The 22,099-nt window shown below is 40.1% G+C and overlaps 1 protein-coding gene across 1 annotated transcript in view; it reads left to right on the plus strand.

Annotated features, from left to right (window-relative positions):
• The first annotated feature begins 408 nt into the window (after window positions 1-408).
• Window positions 409-22,099, plus strand: part of LOC108672064 — a 29,126-nt gene continuing 7,435 nt past the window's right edge. The window contains exons 1-5 of the mRNA XM_047879782.1: window positions 409-530; window positions 5,351-8,454; window positions 9,160-9,290; window positions 17,533-17,682; window positions 18,539-18,634. Coding sequence (XP_047735738.1) covers window positions 501-530; window positions 5,351-8,454; window positions 9,160-9,290; window positions 17,533-17,682; window positions 18,539-18,634 — 3,511 coding nt within the window. The 5' untranslated portion in view covers window positions 409-500. The remainder of the gene's footprint in view (window positions 531-5,350; window positions 8,455-9,159; window positions 9,291-17,532; window positions 17,683-18,538; window positions 18,635-22,099) is intronic.

A 22,099-nucleotide genomic window follows, 5' to 3' on the forward strand; every position in this document is an offset into this window, starting at 1 on the left:
GAAACTGCGCGATTCTTTCGTCTCGCCTCTTAGAACAGCATACCACTTAATGCAAAAACTTAAAATCTCAAAGAAAATATAACATCCGCTTTAATATCAGTTCCTCCATTGTGTGGTGCGCAATAAGCCTTGTGGTGATCAATACGACTGTCATATTTGGCAAGTAATCGACAAAAAAATGATTTAAGTTTCATTTAATGAAAAAATTATGGAATTATTTGATCCTATAACACAGTACGGCAAGTCATAAGTTTAAATGGGGATACGAAACACTCTCATATCGTTCCATTGTTTGAGATACTGGTAGGAGTTTGTGATAATCTATCGCTGGCTAGTAACCCTAATCGCTGAACACAATCTTCGTCTGGGGAAGTTCACGAGCGTTATGATTGTCTGATGATTTCAGCAGTTAGAGTTCAGTTCAGGGGCGGTGCGTGACGCTTTTTAAGTGATTTCTGGACAATACATGCATCAAGTGAAGTGATGAAGTTCGATTGTTGATGGAGCTTGATCGTTCAACCTCTCTCATGGTGAGTCAGTCAAAGGCCGATTTAATATTTACGAGTGAATTTTCGGGGATCCTTACAATCGTTGTTCGGACTTATATAAAAGTTTAGCCACCATTACGATATTTCATTAACGTTTTTTCCTGTCGAGACATTAGACTTCTTTAAACTTTCGTTAGACACTTTCATAATGTAAATGATTAGTTGCTGTCATATAACACGTGTGATCTGATACGTTAATAAAAGTTGAACAATTATTTTAAAAATTGAAAATCTTCGATTGGTCATGCAGTCTGTTGCATGCAGTATTATCAGTTACGAAGTTCGATTACTCCTGCTTAAATGTCTTTCTGCAAAAATAAAAAAAAAAAATTTCTGTGCATATCCTCGAATATATTTGAGAGTCTAAATTAATCCAGAAATCTGGACGAGATTAAAGAGCTAATTACTGTATATTTAAATTGCATCTCTACATGCGGGGCCCGGTGATAGTGAAAAGTTCTCTCTAGGCAAAAGGACCATTCAATGAAATCGAGCATAGATAGCGAATAAGGTCTGTCATCAAATATTCAGCATGAAGTAGAATAATTACGATTAGAACTGCTTAACTGCTTTGATAAACAATTTTGTCCAGTTTCCATGCCAGAATATGTTGGCATGAATGAGTCGAAAGTTATTAAAACATTTGCCTATACATAGAAATTTTTCTCGTCTCTACGTTGATTACCGCAAACATTTGTTATTATTGTTATTAGTGTCGGATTTAAATTCTAGCAATAAGCGAGCTCTGGTTTGTATCGTAGATGGAAATTAACAGCGAAGGGCGTGTCCCACAACGCTTGCAGGATTTCCTGGATTGTTGTGATGTATGTATATATCTATATTGTCTCGTATGTTGTCGCTTCCACAAGAACCAAGTTGACTCAAACATTTAACTAAAGCCTGTAGAGATAAGCAACAATAATTTTAGATGTGTTAGGTGTTTCGAGATCGAATTAGTTTCGTGTAAGATATTTATGCTTTGAACTTCACTTCTATGCATCGTATATTCACTTCACTTCCCTGCATCGTTTATACTTCCCTGACCACATGCTTAAATTTATCGTTATAAAACGCCTCTAATGATTACAGGAACTTTACCTTTTCAAAGGAAGACATTGATCAGTAGTGTGATCCACCTGAGTGAAACGCTTGCCGTAACGTGCATTGCTGCATGGCTGGTTGCTACTCGAACGCTGTTGCGGACTATTTAGTCATTTTAGTGCTTTACAGCGCAACTCTTGTCTATGGCAGGATTAATTGAATACGCGTGCATCCAGGGTTCATTTTTACTTTATATTCCCAGAAGTCACGGTTTCTGGAGAGAAACCGGTACAAATACAAAATTTAGTCGAAGAAAAAAGGTTATTGAATATATTAACAATATTCGAAAATATTCAAGTAATTACAAAGGCTTTCGATAAACAGCGAAGAAATGTTCAAATATGAAAACTAGGCTCACCAAAATTCGTTCTTGATCTTAGTTCGGTCTTTACTCTGCAGCTGACAGATGACGAATGAACGAATAGGTTTCGCAAGACCACAGTATTAAGCTAGTCTCCTAATTTGACAAATGTTGCGTTCACAATAAACGCTCTCGGTGATCGAGACCGCAGTAATGCTTAAAGGCTGCCGCCATATATTGTAGTTGTCTTCTTGGTTTAATAAGTCCCATCTCGTTTCTTCTGAAGATGCCGCGCTGTATGTAGGGCTGGCTGTGAAGTTAATAACGTCCCTACGTTGCAATGGTTGTATTGGCTTCCACTATAGTAAGGTGTTGCTCTCGGATAGTTGCTTCAACGTTGTTACTGTCGGCTGTAGCCGATTTCCCGAACGATAATAATAGGCCCTGCCTGTTCCTTAATTGATGTTATTGTCAGCTCCATAATTGCTGCACGGAATTTGCTTCTCGTGTCGTTTCACGACTGATTCAGAGATGACGCGTCCGTAGTCCTATGTTTCATCCAGGAGTCTTTGTTTCCTCAGTGAATTTAAGTTTCTCGCAGCCATTGCTTCCCCTAAAGCGCGGGTAAATGAGTTGCCGTCACTCACGCCTAGAGAATAGGAGCCTGTAGCTTGTGCTCCAGTCGTGGCAGCTTAAAAAACTATTTTGCGCCAATTTTGGTAGCTAATAATTTACGCTGTTGCTACCCGCGGTTTGACCCACAGTGGTTTACATTGTGGATTGACTCCGCGTCCCGTTGCAGAAGCTTCCTTTAAGGATAATTTTTTCTTAAGCTTTTGATCGAAGCGACTGGTAGTGGTTCTGCATCTGGCGTCCTTTGACCAAGTTTCCAATCAATTTCTTCACCAAGTTGATTCCTGGTAACTCCTCTTGCAAATAAGATTAACGGCTCATTTCATGGCTTATTCCAGAATTTTATTTAAAATGCTGAAAAATTTTCCGAAAATTTATAAACTTTATTTAGCACCAGTTATCACGAAGAAAAATTCTGTACATTGTTTTACATAGTAATTAACTATTTTTATAGAAAAGGGATCGTTTCGAAACTTTTCTCTGTATCCCAGTCACTTATGAATCCTCCTCTTCATCATAGATATTGGTTGCCAAAATTAGTAGGAATCGAGCCAACCCTGTCGAAGAGAACAATTCCCTGAAAATTTTTTCAGATCAGATCGTTAGAAGGAATTCAAAGAAAGTACAATAGGTATCGCAAGGCCATAAATCCCTTTATACCAGTGGCATTATTAGTGCTATTTTTGTTTTTTGGAAGCCTGAGTGAAAAAGAGACCAGTGATGGGTCAGAGCCAACATGCTCCGGCCACTTATCATTATCAGCCGATAAAAATCGCCTTCCACCTCAAAATCTCAAATATCATTTATGTGATTACTATACCGAGTTCAGATAACGACTTAACGCCGCAGTTTGCCTGATTACACCGCGGTTCCGATCACGGAGTCTTGCAGAGTCCATGCACCTGAATATTACTGGTTCTGGTTTGTATTTCTTCAACTTTTTCATTCTCCTGTACTTCCAGCGCATTAAATCAATCTTTAATTCTGTAGCCTACTAGTATATAGACGGTCAATAAAGTACGTTTAGGCTAAGGCTACCTATACTGATCCCCGCAATAAGAGTGCATGAAAGTCGAAATGAAATACTTTCATGTTTAAAGTTAATCGGGTAAAATCATGTCATATCCGAACGCTAACAAATTACTGCATCGAAATTAAATGGCTAACCTATACTCGAACTTCCTGTTATATCAGGTAACGCTGATCCGTACGTAGTAATTCAACCAAGTCTTCTGTTTAAAAATATTAAGAGCGAATATAATTTCCTAGTCGAAAACGTTAGATGTAGAAACTAGCATTCTAACTGGAAACTATATAGGTCACTATCAGATGCAGGGATGTTGCGTTGCATAAAATTTGCGCAAAAAAATCACGGCATTTATATCTTTGAGCAAGAAATTTAAGTGAAAGTCTAGAGTAGAGGAATCTTTACGTTGTTTTCGTATGAAATTATTAATACTGTTCCCGATTACCAATATAATTTTAGATATTGGGTCTGGAATTTTAATGAATTTAGAAATTGTGGTTTTGAATATAGTTCTGATTGGGAACAGAGGGTATATGATGATGATCCACTGCCGTGAATATTATATAAATCGTAGAAAAATTTATCATCGAGATTATGTCTATTGATAAACTCTCTTAATTACTATGATTTATATAGGTATTGGATTTTTTATTATTAAGAGGAAATTGAGTTTCTTTCGATGAGCTCGTAGCTTTGTTGAATGCTTCTGTCGACCGTCCGGCACTTTGTCGGATAACATAGGCACCAAGTGTGAAAATTTAGAGTAAGAAAAAGTGTTTAACGGCGTTTCTTGCCTAAGCTAACTCCTGACCTAAAGAAAACCCGGCTTTAGGGTTTGCTCTGCCATTGATGATATGCAATCAAAATTCGTATTTGTGCGCCGCCCTGTCGCACTAAATCGTTTTTCGTCACGCCTTGTGTTAAAACGAATGAGGAAATTCATGTCTAAGCGATGTATAGAAGTTGAACGTTAAATATGAACGTTAAATTGTTTATCGTTTATTTTCATACCTTATAGCCTTGCATCAGAGACATGTCAAATGTGTTTGAAAACATTTTTCAATAAAAAAAATCTTCCGATTATTAATTTTCCTGGCTAGATTTTAAATAATTTAATGTAATGACAATTATTGACTATTTAATTAATGATTACTTAATCTTTTATTTTTCCATTCATGAATATATTATTCCTATCCGCATGATATTGTTTCAAGTTAATCAATTCAGTTCTGTGCAATATGCATCAGCGTACGTCTGTGTGACAGCGCACACTTTCTATTCTAGACAGGCTCAGCATAAAGAGAGGAGTTATCGAACTGGAAACAAACTCGTGCATCTCACTCATCCAGCAGCACTCAACTCGTGCCAAACATTCATTTGCTACGAACATTCTCGCATCATTTGCTATGATTTTGAATTTAAAGTTAATTTATAATTCAGGTAAAGTGATCTCAATGTTTCATGTAAGTTTTACAGCTCCCATCCGTTTTACTCAACTTCAGACTTTCCACTGACTTCTCTTGTTCTTGGAATGAACCTTTCCAGGCATAGTAGAATATTAAATGCCACAAATAATAAAACTAACGAAGAACCTCCAAAAAATGCAAACTACTCATAAATAACGCGGTACTCCATGCTAATTATTACGCGATATTGACAAAAACTAATCTAGAAGTCGAAGTTCTCCTCAAGTGCTAAGACGAATGTTTTATTACATAACATTGTGTAATTTTGTTGCAGGGAACTCACGAGAACTCGTCAAAACGGCGTTCTGGGCTGCCACGGCCGTCGTCGGCCCTGCCGCGACTCTTCTCGAGTCTCACCCGCTCACGCCAGACGGGGGATGCGGCGACTCGCCAGTCGACGGCCACGACGCGATACTCGACAGGATCAACATGGTATACAATTGATGGTCAGGTTACTCAATTCAGCCACAGCCCACCGACGTCGCCCAGAGATCGAAATGTTCTTGAATGTTTTCACAGAAGTAAAGTAAAGGATAACAGACTTGAAGCTGCGATCACGAACACTGACCCATGGGAGCTGAATAAATCTCCAGACGCGGCCATGAAAAGCCCTTCAGGTTGGACCGAAGGACGAATCGGCTTTCAGAAATTGAATTCTTTTTCTCAACAATTGAAAATGATTGTCAGAGATGATATTTATGATGACATTCCTCGATCAGCTTGGGATGACTTTCCTCTCGAATTGAATTCCGATTGCATTGGCAAGAGAGTTTTGGTGGGAGGCAAGAAAAGTGGTTGGCTACGCTATATCGGACCCACCGAATTTGCGGCTGGTCAGTGGTGTGGTATAGAGCTAGATGAACGGGAAGGAAGACATGATGGGTCTGTTGAAGGGATTTCCTACTTCAAGTGTCGACCTGGATATGGCTTGATGGCTCCATCAACCAAGGTTTCATTAATTGACTCGTGCGTTGATAACTATCAAGAATTATTTGTGAAAAGACAGCGTTTGCTGGAAAATGAGGAGCCCCTTGTTATAAACAGAAGAAGTGATCCTACTGGAAGCTCTGTAGGTCATTCGCAAATTGAAAATAACAGGTTGAGTGACTGTTCCGATTTGCGACTGTCATCTTTGTCATCAAGAGACATTTACAAACCAGAAAACTTTCATGCCAATTCCATGTACTCTAAAGAAAATTACCACTTATCTGGCCTCAAGAAACCATCGAACATTAATATCGGTTCAAAGAAATCATTTAGTGGTCGATTCTCTTATTTAGACTCAAAAATAGCGGTGAATCGTGCCAATAATTTTTCACCCGAAGAAGTGACCTACGACGATTCTTCACTGAGTATTCTCACGCCAAATCAAATGCCCGACTTTACCAACAACTCTGTTCAACCCTCTCCAATGGACGAAGTTGTTGATCTCCCTATGGATGCAAATGATGGAGCAACTGCTATGAATTACGATGAGTTTGATTTCTCTCTAGACGCATCTGCAGTTGTCAGTGAACTTCAAAAATTTAACGAAGATCTCTGTAGTTCCTCGGGAAGTTCTTCGCCTGCTCAGCAAACCGTGAATTCACGCGACAAGGAAAATACAGGTGTGGAAGAAATTAGAAGCCCGAGTGCACAAGATAATATATCATATAAAATGCAAGAGAATATAGAACTTAGTCAAAACGAAGTAGAAGACAATATCAAGCATCGAACGTCATCAATTTGTTCCAAGACCGTAAGCTTTATCGATCACCAACAGAAAACGCCAGAGAATACTCCCAGAGGAGATGAACAAGTGGAAAAGAACGACAGATATAGCATTCAAGAGCCGAAAAATGGACAAGAAGCCAGACATATACATATGCGGTCAATGCCGGTTTCCAGCGAACAATCTGCTGGCGCTTCATCCACCAATAAACATGAATCCATTCGGTTAAAGTCTGACCATACTGGAGCAAAGCCCAAGTGTAGAGTGAATGCTGGAGCCGATCATCAAGTCGATGATTTGAATTCGTATTCTTCTAGTACTGGAGAGAGCAGTGATTCCTGTCGGTTACCATCTGGTGTAAAGCAAGTTATTCCTTCTGCTGCTAAGATGATTTTAGCTTCTCGAGGAGCCAAAAACTCTATTGAAATTCCTAGAAATTCTGAGCATCCTAGTGACGATCGGCCCTCTGACGGAACGTGGCCACTGAGTGCTATGACTATCAGCTCCGTCAGTCTTGATCCTGGGTATCAAGGCGACGGCGAGTTTGACGTGCCTTCAGAAATAGGTTCTGGGAGCGCTGGCACGCCAACCCAAGATCCACAAGAATCGAACATTCACGAAGAAGTAGTGGATTGTCCGCATATTCCATTAGACTCTTCATCAGGACTTGCCACTGAAGCTGACATAAGTTTAGGCGACGAAGAAGATGACGCAGGTTCCGAGTCCAGCTTTGTAACTAATAGGACTGCTCGTGTGATTGATGGAAAATTATATCACAGTCACGGAGAACTAATGCTGCGTGCTCAGGAAGGGCATGTAAGAGGTGCAGATCATCATGCTTCTGAAATGGATTCCTCAGGGTTTTACTCAGATCTTGATCCCCGCGAAGAAGAGAATATCCGAGCAGATCCTCCGCACTTACAGCCCCTGAAAGAAGCAAATCACGATTCGGATCAAATGGACGCAGTTGTAGCTTGTGTTCATGAAATGCCTATCCGAGCAGAGAGGTCGTCAGTTAGTCGTTCAATTCAAGTGGACGTATTAATTGATTTTCCAGTAGAAGACGAAGAGAAGAGCACCACCAGTACTGTCATGCTTGAGGTAAACAGTTCGGAAAGACTTGAATCTTCCCCAGCTCCTTCTGAGCAAACTGTGAAGCTCACCATGTGCGAAAATATGCAGATTTCAGCGAAAGAGTCAGAAATTACGCAGGTTTTTTCCAGCGTTGTTGATCCTGAGAAACCTCGGAATTATGAAAAACCCTGGTTATCCAAGCCCGTTATGAGGAAGCCTGAAGCTCCTAAGAAGATAATAGCACCTCCACCTCCCCGCCCCAACATTAACGTTGAATCTAAATTGAAGGCAATTCTCGCTAGCATGGAAACACAAAACGAAGAAAAAAAGATTAAGCAAGTCGTAAAAAAGAACAAATGGGATGAAGTAATGAGTAAAATTGCCGAAGGTAAGGAAGCTGATAAGGAACGACCCAAAGTGAAAGAAATCAAAAGCCGTTTGCTAGAAGGCCTGAAGGCCCCGCAGCAACTGTCTCCTCAGGCTGAGAGGATCCGCCAAGAGCGACGGGAGCGTCGCGAGAAAAGAGAGCGACAAGCGCTTGCTGCTGCCGCTGCTACACGTCGCAGCGCGCTACGCGTCGAGAAAAAGAGAAGGTAAATGCAATACCGAGAATGCTGATGATATAAATCTATATTTTTGTATACTTTCGAGCAGGCTGTTAATCTAGATTCTAGATAGAAATGGTTGGAACAATTTCAACTTTCTTCAGTATTACGTGACTGTATCAATGCCAGAAAGCTGCAAATGTCCTTGGATTACGGGCATGGAGACGCATTTTCCATATTTATCAATCTACACAGCAGATTGGTATAAATTTCTTATTCATCCATAATTTGTGAGCCAGTTTTGTGAAACAGCTCTGGAATTCCGCTAAAAGCTTCAGAATAAAAAATGTTGCACTATAACCATTTCATTTTTGATAGTTCGATAAATAATCTGTTGCACTAGCCCAAAACCACTTCTATTTGTTTATATTCAGTTATAAAATTAAAGGATAATTGTTGGGCTTATCATAAATTATTTACTTCTTTAGCAGTATTCAATGTTAAACCTATCGTCTATGATGCTCCATTATGTTTGAAAACGTGAATGGTTGTTGATTCACATAATTCGCTGTATAGAGATCAAAGGAATAGGGACAAGCTGTTTATAACTTATTAATATGAGTGGTTGTAACATTTTGAGAAGCAACATTTATCTGCAACTGAAATAATTAGGACGCGAATGAGTTAATAAATAATAAAGAAACGTTAAAACTACGTGTTGCTCGCATTTGAAGCAATTCCTCTGAACCTCAGCAGCACCAGCACGCGTGGAAGCAGCCGCACCAGTCGAGCGCCTTCAGAAGACTCGCTCGCCCCTGACGCCGCCAGCAGACCCGACACGCCTGACTCGTCCAGAGATGTTTCCCTCGCCTCACACCACTCCGGTGAGTTACGCGCGCTTTTTGCATGGGTCACCATAAGACACTTAGTTAAGTAATGTCATAGCCTATCGGTTAACAATTGCAAGCGGATAAAAACTGGGAGAGTTGTTAAAACGAGGGATGTCATAGCCTATCGATTAACAATTGCAAGTGAAAAAGAACTGGGAACGTTGTTAAGTCGAGGTTGGCGAGTACGTTGCAATTGTAAACGAATACGTGTGCAATTCTAGTCATTGACAGTCGGGGATCAGATTCAAAATTGTGTGCGATTTTCCTACTACTTCTGTACTTCATGTTCTCCCTGCGTTTGATCACCACCTACTACTTCATGTTCTCCCTACGTTTGATCACCACCTACTACTTCATGTCTCCCTGCGTTTGATCACCACCTACTACTTCATGTCTCCCTGCGTTCGATCACCAAAGGCCGGATCTCTTGTGAATCAAGTCACGAAAAGTACAAGAATCTGCAACGTACATGCCGCGGGCCTATTTCTTCAGTGCCGACAATTCTATTCTATTCTATTCTATGAGGGTCAAAATGATACACTTTTACATTTAAAATCAAACGGGCGAAAATCAAAGCCCATCTTAATTTAACAAAACCACCGTTACAGAAATGATGGTAAAGTGGTAATAAATTTAGAACATGAAATTTAGCCCTACTGTAACATCACTCTTTACTCGTAACCAATGAATTACATGAACTGCTTGGAAATACCGCTTTCTAACCACTGTTCAAATTTCCCTACTTTACCTAGTAACATTGATCCGTAAAGTTATCCTGCCGCAATAACGAACGTTTGTTATAAGTAGCCTTACCGCTGTTGTAGTTCTGTGGTGTCGAAAGATATCCCGAGTTCCGCATGGTCGTAAATATCAACGGCCTTACTACGAAATCGTTGTGCTGGTTTTCACTCAAGGAGAGGTCTACCCTCAAAATTATCTCCTTAACTAAATAATCGATCATTTATGAACTTCTTAGGCCTATGCAAGGCACCGAAAGAAAAACATTTTGCTGGTATGAATGTTAAAATAAAACATTCATCGAAAATGCATAGAAAACGGCAAGACAGGGGGGCCCTTTGTAAATCTATCTCCTTCAATTTGCGTGCGACAACATCGCAAGACATATCGTTCGATTTTTAAGTAGAGATTTAAGTAACGTTCGATTTTAAGTAGTAGATTTTTCTTAAGTACGTTCAAGAAACTTTTTGTTCGATTTTTCATTTCATTCTTTTTATTAGCTGTTTTCCCTTTCTCCATTACCCCCCCCCCTCCTTCCCTAGTTTTTTCTTCATATAATACAAACCATGAACATATCAGAAAAAATGGCTTCTATAGTCGTTAGATATTATCTCTAAAAATTATGTCTTTCAAAAATGTCTTTCAATGCTGTCGCTTGAAAAAATATGTCTTTCAATGCTGTCGCTTAAAAATCACAGGAGGAATCATCAAAGCCACCTACTACCAATTGTTTTCCCTGGGTTTGATCGTCTACAACTTCGTGTTTTTCCTGGATTTGATTATCCCCTACAATTGTATGTTTATAGAATAAAAATTAATAGGGGATGAAACAGCGAGCTACTGTGTCGACAATTTCAAGGTAAAGAGTTGACCTCGCTCCTCCATTAGTTGTATGGAAGCAAAGCTGTTCGGCACTTACCATCGGCATTGGCGGAAGCTACGATTTACGTACAGAACTGACGATGGACTAACTCGAGTTTTGAGAGCAACACTCCGAGGAAAAGTGTTGGTTCTCTTTAACATTTAGTCCGATTGTCCTTGGGCAAGCCAGTTCTCGTGATTAATATATTGAATTACGTTGAGTTGTGGGATATCATCGGTTGTCTACATGGAGGAGCGAGGTGTATCTTCCAGGAAAGGTAGAGTAGAGAACTAATTAGCTGAATCCATTCATGGTTTGAGTTGAAATTTCGTTTACACATACGATTGGATCGTTCAGAATTTCTAGCAATTCCAGTTGCATCTCAGAATATATGCTTTTTGAACGCGGAATCAGTTCCTTGATGTAGGGTTAAAAGGCGTTATCGAGTTGCTGAACGTTGCTCACACGCGTCCACGCAGCTCACTGCACAGTGACAGTGCACGCGGCGGCCACACGACACACCGCACACACGTTGCACTCAGTCTGCGCTTGGCGCTTGTAGAGGCGTGAGTGTAGATGTGGACGACACACAGTTTGGAATAGCTGTTTTGGAACAAAATTATCTAAGCTTCTTGATGTTTTGTTATAACACAAGATCCTGGTCTGCAGCTTTGAACAACATTGAGTGAAATAGATTTAGGTTGCCTGCATACAGCATGAAACTGAAATAAATTTTGTGTAGTTATTAAAATATTCCATCGAACCCAACAATGTTATGCACGAGTGCAACAATGCATTGGATTCTATAATATTACTACTATTCTATCAAACTACGGATTTTTACCCAGGAAATCACCTCTCTTCGGTCTCTTGTACTCCAGAGCTTATAAATTGATTGAATTGATGCCAGCGCTGCTTTGGTTTCATTCGATTTTGTTTCCAGACTTGCTATTCTGTTCATTTAATTTGCATGAACTCATCGAATCATTCGAATGGAGGTGGAGTGAACACAAGAGAAATGAACACTAAACCATAACTTTACCGGTCCAATTTGGCATTGAGGATGACAACGAGATTCTTCTTCAAAACATCGTTGATATGTTGATAACGACGCTAATCATGTGATTGAGTAATTCAAAGCTTATCTGGTAGTCCGATTATGACTCTCAGTAGAAAGCCCAGCACAATCGCCCGCCCTTCTTCCCGCCCCACGACCCTCCGGGTTAGCCAAAGTCACGTTTCACCTCTCACGGCTTCTGCGATGGTATCGAAGACTACGATACCATTGCTACCTGCAAACCAAGCCAAAATTTGGAATTGCTCTGGAACATCAGACGGATCTCTTGCTCTATCGACTACATCCACTGCCGTTACAATCACGACTTCCCCCACAACACCACCGATGAGAAACAACTCGTTTGGTGTACGAGGTGTGGCAGAGAGGACCTCATTATGCAAAGTTTCTTCATTGTCACCTAGCAAAGTTGCGTCTGCAAGACGAGCATCACGGGAAGCGGTGTCATGTGAGGTAGCGTGCGGTCCTAAATTAAGTGATGCGTCTCGCTTGACTTGCGCAGCTACAATACGCTCTGCTGTTGGTGTACCGGGAACAGGTGTGAAGAAAATGCACTCAGAGGATTCTATACCTGCTAAGAAGAATGTTCGAAAGATAAATCAACGGATTAAAAACGATTGTACGGACTCTCAAAATTCTGTTGAAGATGCTGTTTGGCTGGTAAACGGGGATAATAGTGCAGCTATTGATTCAAAAAGCTCTATAAAAGGTCATCTAAACAAACATGAAAAAAGAATCTCGAATAAAATCAGAACACCACACCATACAAAATGGTTATCAACCGAAAAAATAAATCGAAATGAAGAAAATAATATCACGAACCATGTCGTAAGTAAAGATGCCATAACTTCGCCTGTCTGCCCTCAGTGCCCTGGATCTAGCGATACCATAACCAAGTCTGACGCGACAAATGGAAAACTTCGCTCGGTTGCAATGTCGCAAACCACACATGAAACTACTGATAAAAACTATGTCGAAAATCAGTTGCTCTTTTCATCAGACGTTGTGGAGCTCATGAATAAAACTACTTCTGGAACAGAAACCGGCAAATACGATGTACAAATTTACTCGAAGCCACGAGGAAAATGCCCAGAATTCTTATCGTGCAGCATTGCTGATTGCGATTGTAGAATGGAACATTTGGAGTTTACTTGGAATTTTGAGACGTCTCAGGCTGAAAAAGTCGTCACTCAAAATAATTTCAGCCAATCTATGACCGCATGGTCAAATGGTGAGCCCACGCTCATGTTTGTGGGTGGATCTTTCCATCGTGATCTATTGAAGTCACGGACTGAAAGCATATTTTCGGTCGGAAATACTGATCCAAAGGTACTGTATCCTGTGCTCATTGACGAAGATCACAAGTTATGTCAAACAAACTTTACATCTCTGAAGATTGACGCCTCTGAATTTTCTACGATCGCAAGTAACAGGTACTCGTATGACGCCGAGACTGGAGAGCATTTTTCAGTCGGCCAATGGATATCACGGCCTCAAGTGACCGGAAGAGCGGCGACGGTCGGCTGCTATCAGGCGAAGCCAAACCTTAAAAACTGTGAGCGTGACTCAGCTACACCACTAGATGTTGATCCGGACGTTGCTTGGTCGAGGAGTCAACCGCGAGCACTACAGTATGAGCACGAAAACGCAATTTGTAGGACAGATATAGGAGTAAATTACCCATTTCTAATCAATGTGAAAGAATCAGCGATGCAGACTATACGTGGCAAAAATGACCATTTTAACGCATTTGGTATCAATAATTTGTCGAACATAATTTTTCTTTATAAAAATAAATTACGACCTAAAGCAGGTTTCTTAGAAATCTTCAGAGCCAATTCTTACAAGCCTCTCTTCCAAGTGTCGAACATTGTCAATCACCAGTTTAAACAAGGACGAAGCTCTGCTCTGAGTGAAGTTGAGTTAAAATTCTATTCCCAAATTCCAGTTGAGGAATACAAAATTGTTGAATACTTCTCACATGAATACGACACACTTGATATTTACCAAGAGGAAGGAGAACGTAAGAACGTAAATGACGATTGTCCGTGTGCCTTGAATGACAATTTTTCTGATACACGCCAAGACTCGTATTGGTCAGGGAGCTCTGCTTCGAACTCAGATCAGACTGAACAAGTTATTGGATCAACAAAGATTCCTGCGTTCCTTAGGAGTTGCGAACATAAAGACGATTTGTCCAGCATGACAGTAGGCAATTTCTACTATCCTCTTTGCACAGAAAAATTAAACGCTTTCCAAAATTCAAATTCAAAACGTGTGCCAAATTGGATTCAAAACTTTGGTAAAATTAAGAAATTAAGCGATGCATTTAAACAGAATTTAAGGTCAAATTATACGCATTTGCACCTCGAACTCAGCTGCGAAGGAAATGTCAGTGAAACCTTTAGGCGAGCGGCAACGAGAGAAGACGAGCATCGTCCGAATACAAATTTGCGAGTGAATTCTTCTGGCTGTGACTTCACCCCTGGAATTTATGAGAGGTTCGCAACTGAACAGAATTCTTATGGGAGCTTATTTTTTTATGATAATCTTGGATACTATCATGAGTTCAATTCATTAGAACCCCCATATATTGAATATGAGGAACAATGTTTACCCAAGGCCAAGACTCTAAGTTTGATCACCACAGAGAAATCGCCGTTAGAAAACCTGATGTTGAATAACATGGTTTTTCCGCACCTCCGACAGTTCATCTATAATGTTTCCAACGCAGTAAGCGCCTCATGTGTAGCCAATACACAGACAACGCAATTTTTTCCTCTGAACTTGAATACAACAGCTTTGCATATTAAAGAATTACTGCCTAATAAGCTATTTACTAATGAAAATGCTGAAAGCCTATTGGCAAATACTTCATCCCCTGCCAAAGAAGTTTCACATTACCCGCTCAAAACAAATGTTACCATGAATACGGTTAAAATGACAATTCCGTTCAATTCCGCACTGAAAACTCCCGGAATTTCCGTTGTGAAGTCGTCTCAAGTAATGGTGAAGTCGTCTCAATCCATAGAGCCCCCAAAAAACTCATGTGCTTCAAATGACGATCAACGTAGGGACAGGACCAATAAAAAATTTGACATTCCTCCGCCTATCAAATCCTTTTTCTCAAGCCGAGCAAGTTCCGCCGAACCCCCTCCTGTAAATAAAATACAAAGGAAAGCCACGTCTCCGTCAGGAAAAAACAAATTCATCCCATCGGCGGATAGTGAAACGACAAGAAGCTTAAATCAAGTCTCGTCATCCTCGCCGTGCACTGTAACGAAAAGGAGCTCAGTTCAGGTCTGTTCCTCCTCACCGAGAACTAAAACGAAGAGAGTCTCACTTCCTTGTATAGTTACTTCTTCGCCGTACAGTGGAACGAAAAGAATCGGCAAGTCTTCCAGCAGTGAAGGTATTTATAATTCTTTCTATTTTGAATTTCGATTTTTTTCGAACAAACTTTTTTTAAGGAAGCAGGCAATGTCATTTGGTTCAAGAAACGGCTGGGATAGAAGCTTGTAAGATCAGGTCATTTCTAACATAAATTTCATGCAATATCTATGGATGAAACTCATGTTTAGGACGTGACTTGTGTGTGTTTGCTAGAACTCCATCAAAAGAGGCGCCCATGCCACCCACCATCGGGTTTATTTTCTCTGAATAAAGTCGCGCAAGGGATCTTTATTTCTCAAAAATGGAATCCATTAAATTTGCGGCGTGCTCTAATAATATAGTGAAGTTTATTGCAGCCAGAATTTAGAATTTAATGCATCTTATTTCAATAACTTCTTCCGTGAAATTAAGACTAAGATAGATGTTATTCAATGGCGGAGTTGAAGCCAATCGAGCTGTCAATGTTCGTTCGACCATTCAGTCAAGTTCCCGCGCATGCAGTTCAGAATGAGCATGTCGCACACTGTACTTGTCCGGCTTCACTTGTATGCTGCCCAAGTGCATGCATCTAAAAATAAATACAGTGACATATTAATCTTGTCTCAACTACTCCATATTTCTAAACGAATCTGTTCTATTTACCCTGCATATGTGTGTTCCGATGAGTTTTTTTTTTTTGTTATCTCCTTGGGCTTGAGATTAGAACATACGCAACCTCTCTGAAGAATTGTTCTGAGGCTAAGAACTTAGAAAGCTATTTTTGAATGCCGAGAAAATTTAGATGAGAAAGAAAAGAACGACATACAAGTATTTTACTCCCAAGAAATAATAGTAAAAATTTTACACTCAAACTCATCACTCAAAACATTGAAAAACGATTGCAAAAAAGTGCAAAGCTTCATTTGAAACACACATCCGAACTCCACACCGAAATTCACAAATTGTAATTAGTCTACGGACAAAAAACAAAGGTTGCAGAGTATATCAGTTTTTAAGCAGGAGCTCAACCGAGTGAAACAAGACCAGCAGCCCAGGAGGGCAATGCGAGCGATTAGGTTGACTTTCGAACGCAGCGACCTTGTGCCGCGCTGTAGAAGGCAGCTGTGTTTGCCTGCCGCAACGTGCACACCTGGCGCAGGCTTGCCTCACTCGGCTCAACCTGATCTCTCGGCCCAGCGCCTACCGCGCCTTCTATTCCCATGTCTGCTTATATTCCATTTATTCGCCTTCAATTCCCATGCCTTGTTTATATGCTTCCTTTTGCTGCTGCTATAGTGCTAATTGTGCTCCTGGTAAGCATTTAGGCGCGTCTTGAATCAATTGTTGCCATGGGCCTATTTCTTCAACGCCGACACTTCTATTCTATGGGAAACAAGGGAAAATTCGCATGGCTCTTGAGTTAACTGTTTCCCTATGAAGTAATGAATATGCATTTTTTTGCGTTTGTTGCTTAGATGAAAAATTGAGAGCAAAGTTATTGATTTTGTGCTTGGGTACCTATTGAAAAACGCTAGCAATATTTAGCCTTAGTTACGGAAATATCAAACCGCCTTCAATACGATTCCCATCTAAGGGCCTGATAACCAAAGTAATTATCGGTAGACTAAAAGTGAATACGACTCTAAATAATTGCAAGAATCGAAGCGTGTGCTGGAATGCAGTTGAAACCTTGACGCGTATGGCTTCACAGCGATTAACTGTAGCAACACAATCTCCTGCACAGCGTGTCTGTCTCTATCTTATTCATTCGCAACGCGACGCAAGAGACCAGCACGAGAATGTCTGTGTTGGTAGACTAACGTGAACAATAGAGACGCCGACAGTTTCTCAGGCTGACTTGCATGTGCATGTTGGTAATGCGCCTCTGCCGGGTGCTGAGTGAGGAGTGTCGTCGTTTATGATGCGGGAACTGAGTGAATAAATTATCAAATGTCTCCGACTAAAACCTGTTTAGACAAAATTTTCCATTCTAAAATTTCTGGATTATTTACGTTACAGAAATTTTTTCTTTATCAAATATTATGATTTATTTCATAATTAGTTGTTCTCTTAATTTATTCATTGATGACATTATTTCTAAGCGATTTTACGGTGAATTTAGTCTCCGCAACTCCGGTTTATTACGCTGGTAAAATAACTGTGGCTCTTATACCTTGCTTCTATTGCAGGCTCCACGATATCTCGAGGCGGACGACCAGGCAGTCAAGCGATCACGAGCAGCAACAGTCACCCAAGCGACGACTTGTCACGCGCTAAAGAGAAACGTGCGGCTTCTGGCAAAATCTCCACGTACAAAAGTCGGCAACCAACCTATCCTGGTGAATCTCTACGAATCTAAAATTTGTATCTCATGTTAATTAATGTATACTTTCACCTAACTCATATTGCATTCGTAATCCTCATAGCAGTTTGCAATTCGGTAAATACTGCAGAAGGCTTCTTCATTCGTTTATTAAAATTAGGGATTCATATTATTACTTATGGACAAAATTTTTTCTATATTGAATCTGAACAACGACAGTGAACGGGGAAAATTAGTTGATTTCATGTTAAGCACACGTGACTTATTTACTAGTATATGAGTATGAGAAAAAGATCAGAAACGATGATCGTCGATGAAACGCTAGAAGTTGCCAACGTAGTCGATGATGTGCTGGTGGCTTCAATTTAGTCATAAGGAGTAGGAATGCAAGGGCCGTGTAGTTTTTCAAATTAGATCAGTCCATTCATAGTCCTGGGCATGGAGTGCAGTAAATATTGTCTGACAATGAGATGGTAACCGTGTCTTCCTAAGTGCATAGTAAAAGGGACTGAGCGATTTCAAAATAATGTTTATCAAATACCTGTTTTGTATATTTGTTTTAGTTTAGATTTCGTTACGATAGCACAGTTTTTTCCATAGCTGCGATGTTTGAAACAGATCACTTTAATGGATTATCTTTTACAAAATTTTGTCATTCCAACCGCCATCTTCGACTTTTTCTAATATCTGTAAAATTATTTTAAGCAAAACATAAAACCAAAAGAGTTGCTTATAAAAACTCTTCAACTCTTATAATGAGCTGCTTATGAAAACTACATATCAAATTCGACGCAGAAATTTTTCTAATGAATAATTTCAGTCCATTTAACCTTTTTAACATTGAACTGTTATGTAATATTTTTCATTCGAAGGGGAAAATTTGGGAGGGCGAGGACCTGTGCACAACCCTGCTAAGCCCGAGCAGACGCTCCCTGCGCTACGACGATCCGCCGCACCGCGAGCTTCAGGTCAGATAACTTCTCTGTTGCCGCTCACTCTCACGCGCACTACGAGCTGCAGGTCAGATAACTTCTCTGTTGCCGCTCACTCTCACGCGCACTACGAGCTACAGGTCAGATAACTTCTCTGTTATCGCTCACTCTCACGCGCATCGCGAGCGGAAGGTAAAATAACTTCTCTTTAACCGCTCATTTTCCCATGGTTAAAACGAGATGGAGATCTGATGAATCCCCAGTTGCTGCCTCTTCATGCTCTTCGTGACTGGCATGTTAAATCGCTTTCAGGCTCACACAATCAGTTGCGTAACTATCACATTTATACGACGTACCGGTAGGTATCATTGTAAAACAGGATAATGTATTTCAACTGCGTATCGATCCTACTCGTGCATTTGAAAATAAGGCATATTTCATGGAATGATCGAATACTTAAAATAATGAGGAAACCAGATATTCTACCGGTTATAAATAAGCGGTAGAATGCCTGGTAGAATGCCTGGCAATTATAAATAATAACTGCTGTATACTTACTAAATATCTACCGCCTCAACTCGCCCATTGCAACAAACTGGCTTGTCGGTAGAATTTTGCTCGTTAAATATTTATAGAATTTATTTTTTGTGCTGTAAAAGAACGAAAGTATGCTTTGTATTGGATCCCTAATTGGGCCCAAGAGCGCACCACTAACACGTTCCGTTAGCGTTTTTCTTCTACGAATTCCGAGGTCGCAATGCCTACGTCTTCCGAGGTCGCAATGCCTCAGATGGACCGCAGGACTCAACTCACTCAAGTCTGTTCCTGATGAAGGCCTTGTGTCTCATCCGTGTTCAGTAGTGCGGGATGTTCTCGTGCTTGTTACCTTGCTCGTACTGCACCATTCTACCACACTCTGTATTCAGTGCTCATTGCAGGAGGTGACTGCTTTTAAATTTTTATGCTACGATTTTCAATCTGGGTGTAATAGTTCAGCTTCACCTATTGACACAATGATATAAATCATTAAGTATGGAAACGATCACTTCCCTATGAAGTAATGTTCGCGTGCTGTGCATTTTAATCATAATGCGCGTTTGATCTTTGTTTGCTCTTCAGAATCCCGCCATATCCTGTAAACTTCTCGGTCATTGATATTTAACTCCAACTTTTTTGTGCTACAGTATTTCAACATTCGTTCCGGTTTACTAACGGCTTTATCTTCGTAAAAATCAAAAGATGACTGATTGCGGCATTAAAGTTGTGTGTGATATTTCGTCATGGCTCGTTATGCTATTCACGTCCTTACTGCCAACAGGCAAGAAGATTGCGTCCTTCCAACTGTAGTTATACTGAGCTTCATATTGAATAAAAACGATTATGTTTGCACAATTCCTAGTTGGTTTTTCGTTTTCGGTGGTGTCTGTGCGCGATGGACTGAGAGTACTGTCAGTTTTTTGTTGTGATAATTTCTGTATGGACGCACAGGTCACCTTAATTAGACAGGCAGATTTGATGATCCGGTCACTTGCGATAGTGTCAAGGCGAATTTTCGTTCTTTATTCTCTATTTAAAACCCGGTCAACTGAATTTTTTTTCTTTCTTCTCCATTTAAAAGCCGTCCAACTGAGGAGACTCACGTAGGTTGTGAACATCGGCGATTATTTGTTGATGCATCCGTGACATGAATTTAATGAGTCTTTGTGCTACGGTGGTCGTTGACATTCTCGTGCTACTCGGCGCACATATTATTGGTGAAGATGAATGCTAATCCTACTGGTTTCTCGGGGCCTGGAGGCAACATTACCATTTAAGGTTAAGACGCGAGCTTCAAGAGAAGCGAGGTTCAAGTTGAAATACGCACGAGTGGAGTTTCCTAATGCCAGCAATTAGCAGTTGCGCAAACTTAATGCATTGATGGAATTAATTGATTTAGTTCAATTCAATATGTATTTAAAAGGTGAACGCATTCGACTAGAGTCTGTCTTTGAATATGGAATACAAAGTTAACTTAATTATGTATAATGTATTATGTTTGTAAAATTATTGAATCCAGTTGAAGATTTCTTTAGAAAATATTGTGCCTTTTGAATGAACTAGTGCTTCATGTGAAGTTGTAAGGAAATACAAATTTTGTTCGCTGCTCGGTGAGGTTGATGCAATAAATCAATTAGGCCATTGATTTTTTGGTTCGGAAGTTAATTTATAATCCACTGGCCTGGTGTCACCAGTATTGGTTTTGCAGCAGTCATCCAAGTGCACTACCAAATCAAAAGATTGGCTATAGTTTCGATCATCTAGATTGCTTATTGCCGTTATATTTTTCTGGTTTTTATTTGTGCCTTACAAAATATTCATACATGCAGTCACCTTCATATATATTCGGTCCTGCCATTGAGTGCCAAAGAGTTGTGCCGAGTAGTTTTACTCATAAAAATTTGCCAATACCGCGCATCATTTCATGATATAATTATGTCAATTGCTTTTTTTGTTGTGTGTATGCGTACATTAAAATTGCATGGTATTCGCTTAACATAACAGTGCACACTACGTAAAGATTATTCAAAAGCATTGACTACGAGTTTAGTTATGATCTCGTGAACATGATATTAATTTAGTTTATGTTCTACCGAATTAAAATGTAAAAATTCACTTTTAGCTCTGTAATTTTTCAGGTGGTAATTTAAAAAATGAGTTATAAGTGTTTCGATAAATTTTTCCATATTATAAATTGAATTATTTAGTACAAATTTAAAAATTGAAAACACTAATACAGACGTTATACACTATTAGCCAAATTTACGTTATAGAGCAAGAAAAAATTTTGAATGGTCTCTCCTGGAATTACGCTGCAGAATACTAGAGGGAAATAGAAAACTTAGTAGGGCTAACTCACATTTGCAACTTTGCAAGGCTAATGCCGCATCTCTGAAGTCTGCAATTTGACTGCAAAACAGTTGCCATGTTACGGTTAAAATACCTTTCGGTCATGTCAACAAATATATCTATGCCTAAATAAAGAACTGTCTTAAGTTAGTTTTCACAGACTGTACGATAACCATCTTCATTCATTTAACCGTCCGTCTTCAGTCAAGGCCAACATAGTGAAGCACGCCATTACGCAGCACAGCCAATCGCTGCACTTACCTCTGCTGTGTACATAAATTCGTCTACGACTGTCTAATTACCCTAAAAATTAGCATGTATCCACGAAAGTATTAGAAATTCCTGACGTACGAATGTCTTGTAACCAAGTCGATGCTTCCTGTGTCTTGACGCTGCTGCCTGAGTGCCTGCAGCTCGAAGTCGCTAACCAAGTAAGACATTGGACTCAGCTCTGTGCGGCCCCAGTAGCCCAGTTCCAGCAGGGCGCTGGGTCTGTTAATGTTACTGCGCCGCTGCGCAAATAGAGCGCTGGGTCCGTCATGGTTACTGCTCGGTTTTGTTACTGCTCCGCTGACAGAATAATAATAAATATAATAACAGCGGTTTCAGTATCTA

This window comes from Hyalella azteca, unplaced genomic scaffold (genome assembly GCF_000764305.2).
Source record: "Hyalella azteca isolate HAZT.00-mixed unplaced genomic scaffold, Hazt_2.0.2 contig3816, whole genome shotgun sequence".
Taxonomy (NCBI): Eukaryota; Metazoa; Arthropoda; class Malacostraca; order Amphipoda; family Hyalellidae; genus Hyalella; species Hyalella azteca.